Genomic DNA, 7,226 nt, shown 5'->3' on the forward strand with positions numbered 1-7,226 from the left:
AACCTTTTATTTTAATAGGCTTTAAAAATAATAATTTATATGATATGAAAATTTTAAAAAAATATTAATATTGAGGCTAATGATGAAACTGAAATAAATATGAAAAAATTAATTTATTATTTAAAATTTTAAATTTAAGATATAAATATAAAAATTCATTGTTCAAAAAAAAATATAAAAATTCATAATTTTTTTTTGTCTAATATAACTTTTGAAAAGCAAATTAGTCAATTATTATATTTTTACGCTGTTAATTACTAAGTTTTTTTCTTGAATTGCACTGAGGTAAATTATTTTGGTTTGAGATTAAAAAAAGTCTATTTATTAGTCAATTTTTTATTATGAAATTATATTTAAAAAAATATTTTAATTAACTGATTTAAAAAATATTTTAATTTTCATTCATTAAAATATTTTAATATTTATAATTTTAAAACTTTTATAAAATACTTAAAATTTCAATTATTTTTAAATAGTATCAAGTATTTTTTAATATTTTTTTTATCAAGGAGACAGATTAATTATATAAATTTAAGAGTTTAATTTTAAAAATATAAAAACTGATCTGTCAATTAATTTACATAATATAAATTTTTTTATTTATGTTAAAAAGGATTTAAGTGTTGATAGAGTATTTTAGATATTTAAAATATTTATTCCCTCGTTTGACCTATTTACTAATAGAATTCTAAATGAAAATACTTTTAATTTAGATATATAATCAAATTTTAAAAATATAGAAACTAATCTGTTAATAATTTAGTCTAATTATAAAGCATATAAAATTATAATTTAATATATTAATTATTAAAACTTTGATTGTCTCAGTTAATTTGATTATCGAATCAAAGATAATTAAATGGATAATTGAAAATTTTTAGAATTAGTAAAGAGAAAATCAGACTGATAAAAACTCCATGAAAATAACTGCCCATATATTTTCAAGAAATAGAGAATCAAAATTCATATAATTCAAAGAATCTCTGAGAATGGGTTTTAAGAAAATAAGTTAGAAAACAATTTTAAAGATGGGAGAATTTGATAGCAGATCTTTCAATTTAAATTTACTCTCAATTATTATTAAAATTTCAAATAACCTTAAATAAGATTGAATATACCGAAAATAACTAACTCACTTTTAAATTCTGACAAAAAACGGTATTATTTAATATTTTAATAATAGTTTTAATGGTAAATTTAGATTAAAAGATGAAAATTTGATATTTTTAACTCTTATTATATAGTTTAGAGGCAAATTTGATTTTTCGGCCAATTGAAACTTGTGAGTTTCACTTGAACTTGAAGGTAAACAGGAGCAGATTTCTTTTCTTCTTGTGAAATGGTACCCAGGACAGGAGCTCAGTTTCATTTCTTGGTGAATTGTCTGTATGGAGTTCTTTGTCTTTTCAGAATGGCAAATTGATTTTTTGTATTTTTTCTTAAATCCCCAAAAGTATGAGGACAATGGTGATTTTTCCTTAATTGGGTATAAGAATTATAGATATGAATCAGTGAATTTTTTCTTAAAAACTTAGAAGGCTAATAATAATTCTCTCTTAGTTTGGCTGAGACTACTGCATTGATTTATTTTATTCTTAAGAAAAAAAAGTCTTTCAATCTGTTTATGAATGTATTTCTAAGAATGCTTGTTTCTTGGGAAAACCACTATTTGATAAGGCTAAAAACTAAGGTTCAGATTAGAAGATGATTTAGAGATAGATTCTCAGTTATGGACAAGCATTCAACAAATCCATGAAATGTTCAGACAACAAAAAAGAAAAGGAAAAAGATGCAGCATTTGTTTATCAAATCTTCAAATCCTATTGAGCATCTCACACAAATCTCATCCAAAATGTATGGAAGCATTGAAATTTACAACCATAATAGCTTGGACATCAAAAACTATGATTCTTGTAATGTATTTTGAGCTTGAAAGTACACAAGTAATATACTGATACAGAACTCCAAATCCAATTTTTGCTGTGAATTCTACTTCCTTACATTTGCATTAAAGCATCAATTTTATGGTATTTACTTCTTTCATTATAGAGACATTCATGTAATAATTTGAGGATTCAAGAAAACACAAATGCCTTTCTTTCTGTACAAAGCAGCACAGATTTTGTCCTGATTCTGTTGTACTGAGAACATGGAAGTAGTAAATGAAATCTGAAACACTGTGTTGTTGGAAGAACTAACTTATCTTAGATGGGAATTGGGTGTTATTAAAATCTTCTGTGATGGAAATCTCAATGTCATCAAGATTTAGTTCAGGCTCATCTGGGGATGTTGTATTATCCAAGTTCTGATTCCTCAAAAGACTATTACTTGTCCTCTGTTGTTGTTGATCTAACATCATCCTAAGTTGTCTGCTTTGTTCTTCGATTCGCAATTGCAGGTTTTTCTGTATCTGTCAAATGAAAATAAACAAGTGAAGTTACGACTTATGAAGACTGCTTAGAATTCTTCCACATAAGAAAAACACCCTTCAATCTGTTCACCAAGATTGAAATGAATCATCTTTTAACTGCAGCACATATCATTGTTCGTTTGTTAATCTGAAGAGTAACTTCAGAAGGAGATGTGATACGCATGATCAGATTACAGCCTTCAAGATCTAATTAGCTCCAACAAATTGTTACTGGGTGAAGATCATATCAGTTCATGACTGAACCAGCAGTTTAAGGATACAAGCTCTGATATTCCGACTCTTCATTTTGTAATGTCGTACTCAAGTCGACACGACACTTCATAGAATACGACATGGAATATGTGTCAACTTTTTAAATATAAAATACGGGTCTGACACCCATATCCGAGGCCAAGCAACATAGGATACAAGTCGAACTTTGTAAGGACAACAAACACAGAAAGAATAGGCTATACAACAAAATAGAATAATGAAATGAGGAGTGGACCAATGAAGGGATCCCATTGATGTACCTCCAACTGTTCATGTAGACACCTCTGGACATCTAATTGCAGTTGCAGTGCCTCTGTGATTTGCATGCCACTGCTACATAAATGACAAGATTGTCACCATATGACAATAAATAATCCAAAACAAAAAGTACATATACAACATAAAATATAATAAAACTTACGTTTTTGTATCGATCTGGGATACGTTACTAATGCTATTTCTTCTCTCAGGCTTTCCTGCAGCACAGAAAAGGTATCTGGGTTAGAATTGCCAAGTATTAGTTACATTTGCATCTCACATTCTTCTGTACTCAAGGTCTACTTTTTCATTATATTTCCATAATCTACTAAAGCAGCTGATGGATGAGTTCCTTATTAGGAGAAACAGTAACAGGATTTTACCTTCTAAAGAGTCTGGCATGTACTTTGCAATTCTATATTTCTGAAAAGCAGATGATAAAGAGAAATGGAAATTTTGATTTTAGAAAGAAAATCCAAACTAAAACACAATAATATTTAAGCAAATCAATAGCACCTGCAGATGACTCTTCACATGAAAGATGGTCAATCCATCTGTATCCATCAGCTTTAGTATTGCCTTTGGCGTTGCTTCTGTAAATGATCAACAAAATTCAAATGAATTCTAATAAATCATGCATGGTTTCATTTTCATTAAAAATAAAAATTTTGTATGTTAAAAAAGAAATCAATTCTTCCATTCCAAACAAAGGGTAAAAGCTCGTGTCTAAGTTACTTACTCTCTGCACCCCCGAGGCGATTGACGCACACGACGAACTTCTCATGGAGATCTTGAGTCCATCTTATTCTGGTTTTACTTGAAAGCACAGCTCCATTAGCAACAGGATTACCAGAAGACACACAAGCACCTGCAGAAGAAAATCTTGGAGACTGTATCCCTTGTGAAGAATTAAATCCCAGCTGTGCAAATGGAGATGTGCAAGGATTACAACCAACCTGTGGAGAAACTAGTAGCCATCATCAATCTTGCTGATAAAAAACATTAAAATATAATAAGGAGCTACAGTAGAGTGAAAAATTAATACATACTCTATGATCCTGATCTCCTTGAAAAGGAATTGAACCGTGATTCCCTACGGAGGCAGTTCCATTGTTTAACACTTTATTTCTTTCAAGCAGATACAGCTTGTTTTCTGAAGAACTGCTGCAGGAACTTTTATAAGACTTGTAAAACTGATCATCAGAGAAATGGGATTTCACAATTGGCTGCAAATTGCTTCTCATTTCCAAGTTGTGCTCAGCTTGTTCTCCTGAGTCAATAGCATAATTTTCCCTTGAAGACTGTTGTGAATCATAGGACTTGGAGTATGAGAAGCACAAGGGAGGAGCTTCAACTTGACAATCATACTGTGGAAACCCCATGAATCTTTCTGTTGCATAGAAGGCTGAAGCTGGCGATTCGAATCGGCTCATTATGCTGGCTGATGATCTATCAGGCCTGAGATATTGCTGCTGTTGGAGTCCTGCCTCCATAACAGGTTGCTGCATATGAATTTCTTTGTTCCAACTCTGTTGGTTACCAAAACATTGTGAGAAATGAACAGCAAAGTCACCAATTAGGCCATGATTATGGTGAATTCGATCTTGGCAATCGATCTTTGAAGTGTTCATTTACAAGCAATCCAAATATGAGAGATAGAAAAAGGAAAAGAAAAGGAAAGAAAAGAAAAGGTGATTTCTGGTCAATTGTCTTTGGCAGTGGCAAATAGTGTAGCAGATTTCATTCTACTGTGAATTACTTAAAGAGAAGAAGCAGGCAAAATCCAGGAAAATTCTGGGAAAAAAGAACAGAAAAGAAAGATGCAGATTAGTTGGATAATAGAATTCAACACCAATAATGTTGAATTCAAATGCATTGGCATAAAATTCTCTGCAATATTCCCCTGAGACTTCAAGTGTAAGATATGAATATATTAAATATTTTTCCCATATATATTTGCCTTTTTATATATTCCAAATATGGATAGGAATGAACAATGATCTGTTGACATTATCAAAGCACTAAGAGAAAAAAAAAAAAAAACTATAAAATGAACAAAAAATAAATCAGGAAATTTTGTCCTTACATGAACACAAAATTACTGAAAAAGAACAAAATTTTCAACTTCAGCCACTGAGTTAAAGTTAAAAGTAAAATCAATTCCAAGTATTGTTGCATCATCACGCCCATCAGCAATCAGCAGAAGAAATAGAAGAAGAAGAAGAATGGGAGAATAATGTTATGAGCATCTGAGACTGTGGCTTGGTAGATTAATGAGATACTGGCATAAATTCACAATCAAGAGATCTGAAAATTATTCCTTTGATAGATACGAGTGAAACCCATTTTTAGCCACTCACCAAAATCAACTAAAATAATCAAATGAAAAAAAAAAAAAAGAAAAGAAAAGGTGACAGCTCTCCTCTTCCTTTCCCACAAGCTTGCAACTTTCAAAATGGGAATCAGAAATTACCAGAAAAGAAGTCTATTATTATATATACATATCCGTACCATACTTACAAAATGACATAAAATTTCATACATTTATACTATGAATCTAGATTTAATCTATAACAATTTTGTTGTATTATATTCGTATAATTACTTAGTAATGGTAAAAAAAATTTTAACATTTTAGTTGTTAAACTCGAATCAGACTCACTTCGATCAAACAGTAAGAGACTCCATCTCGAATGGTTCCAAACCCATTAAGATGAAACGAACCTGTTGAATCAATTTCTAATACATTCATTCATTCTTCATTGACGAAGATGGAATGCATTTGCTTGTGCAATTGCTCAACAATGGCGGAAATGAACACAAGAAGATTCAATTTCAATTGGAATTTGCCATTTCAATGATTCCAAGGCCGAAAAAAAGTCTTGATCACTGCTTCGGAATCTCCGACTTATCATCTTTATTCTTGTCATTAATTAACAACTCACTAATGGATATAGCCTACCTCAACTAATTTAAATTAAAACTTAAATTATTTTATAATAATAATAATAATAATACTCCTATCTTATTATAATATTACTGCTGAAATTTGAAGGCTCAAAAGATTGAAATATATATTTTTTCCTTTTTAAAAGGGGAATTTACAGAGAAAAGAGCTTGATTCCTCAGCTAAATTCAGCCACGTGAATATGACAAAAAGAATATAATTAGGGTTTATTTTATTTTATTTCAAATCAGTCAAAAAGTGCATAAACTTTGTCTTGCTTTTTAGCCGTATGCAACAGCTTCCAGAGCTATGTGCAATACTTGAGTTAATTAACAGCTCTATTTAAAATTTTTTTGTAAATGCAGCAACCAATAAGTATTGAATCCAGTAAGTATTGAATCCAGTAGTAAGATCGATTATTTCATTTTCAAAAAAATTTTATTAAAAGAGGAATAATCGCTAATTTTTAAAAGAAACATTTTATGGATGGTCAAAAATCAATTAAAAATGTGTTAGAGCTTATCATACTCTAAAAGTATGGTAGAGCCGGACTCTAAAAGCAGAATAAATATTATATTATCGAATTTTTAAAATGCGGTAAAATCTGTTTTCATTCTAATTTAAAAAGATATTTTCTTCGGACTAGAGAATTTTTTCATTTAATTTGAAAATATAAAATGCTTCTAAAAACGATACTTTAAATTTTTTTTAAATTGAGAGAAAAAAAACGAGGAGAGAGTGGATCAAGTTGAGAGTTGAGAACCCTGTTCCATGTCTTGATCAAATAGAAACACTTTTGGATTAAATTTAGGCAGCATATGCTATTTTAATTCTTCCCTGTTTGAGATTTTTTTTTTTTTTTATCGATAAACTGCACAATTTTTTATATTATAAATAATTTATAATAAAAAAGCAAGTATTTGATAAAGAGAAAATTAAAAAATCTGCATGGCTACAGCTAAAAATGAGGATATTGAGACAAGGATTCGATGCCTTCAAGATCCTTTTGTGAGTTTGATTGGTAGACTTATAAAATAAAAAATAATTAAAATTAAAAAAAAAGGGTGCAATTAGTTGTATTTTTAATTATTATTAGGAAAGCAAAAAGAGATAATTATTAATTAATGAGTCAGATGGATGTTAATTAAGCAGACAATACTCGTAATGCTAAGACAACAAAGCGTCTAATTAATTAATTAATTAATAGATAAAAGGGTATAAAATGACCAAGCATTTGACCCTTTAAGGCATTGGAGGGCCATTTCCCTATATACCGACCTAGGGACGTATTTTAAACTTAAGGTACAATACTTAAATTAAAAAATAAAATAAAATAAA

General features: G+C 29.5%; 1 protein-coding gene across 2 annotated transcripts; it reads right to left on the minus strand.

The window, feature by feature from the left end:
- Nucleotides 1–1,895: 1,895 nt before the first annotated feature.
- LOC110620470 (myb family transcription factor PHL5) lies at nt 1,896–4,878 on the minus strand. 2 transcript variants are annotated; one of them, XM_021764216.2, is made up of 7 exons: nt 3,991–4,878; nt 3,681–3,897; nt 3,458–3,534; nt 3,325–3,364; nt 3,105–3,159; nt 2,944–3,016; nt 1,896–2,410 (listed from the first exon to the last, which is right to left on the minus strand). In XM_021764216.2, the coding sequence occupies exons 1-7, from the start codon at nt 4,570–4,572 to the stop codon at nt 2,195–2,197; spliced, it is 1,260 nt and encodes a 419-aa protein (XP_021619908.1). In that variant the 5' UTR covers nt 4,573–4,878; the 3' UTR covers nt 1,896–2,194. The 2 variants fall into 2 exon arrangements, with proteins under 2 accessions (XP_021619908.1, XP_021619909.1); XM_021764217.2 differs by having other exon boundaries at nt 2,944–3,013; nt 3,991–4,877.
- Nucleotides 4,879–7,226: the final 2,348 nt, after the last annotated feature.

Source organism: Manihot esculenta, chromosome 8, assembly GCF_001659605.2.
Source record: "Manihot esculenta cultivar AM560-2 chromosome 8, M.esculenta_v8, whole genome shotgun sequence".
Classification (NCBI taxonomy): Eukaryota; Viridiplantae; Streptophyta; class Magnoliopsida; order Malpighiales; family Euphorbiaceae; genus Manihot; species Manihot esculenta.

Coding starts and splice junctions, on each gene's coding strand:
- LOC110620470 (XM_021764216.2), bottom strand. CDS start 4,572: ATGAACACTTCAAAGATCGATTGCCAAGATCGAATTCACCATAATCAT. Junction 3,898..3,990: donor AAGGAGATCAGGATCATAGA/GTATGTATTAAT, acceptor GTTTCTCCACAG/GTTGGTTGTAATCCTTGCAC. Junction 3,535..3,680: donor TCGCCTCGGGGGTGCAGAGA/GTAAGTAACTTA, acceptor GATCATTTACAG/AAGCAACGCCAAAGGCAATA.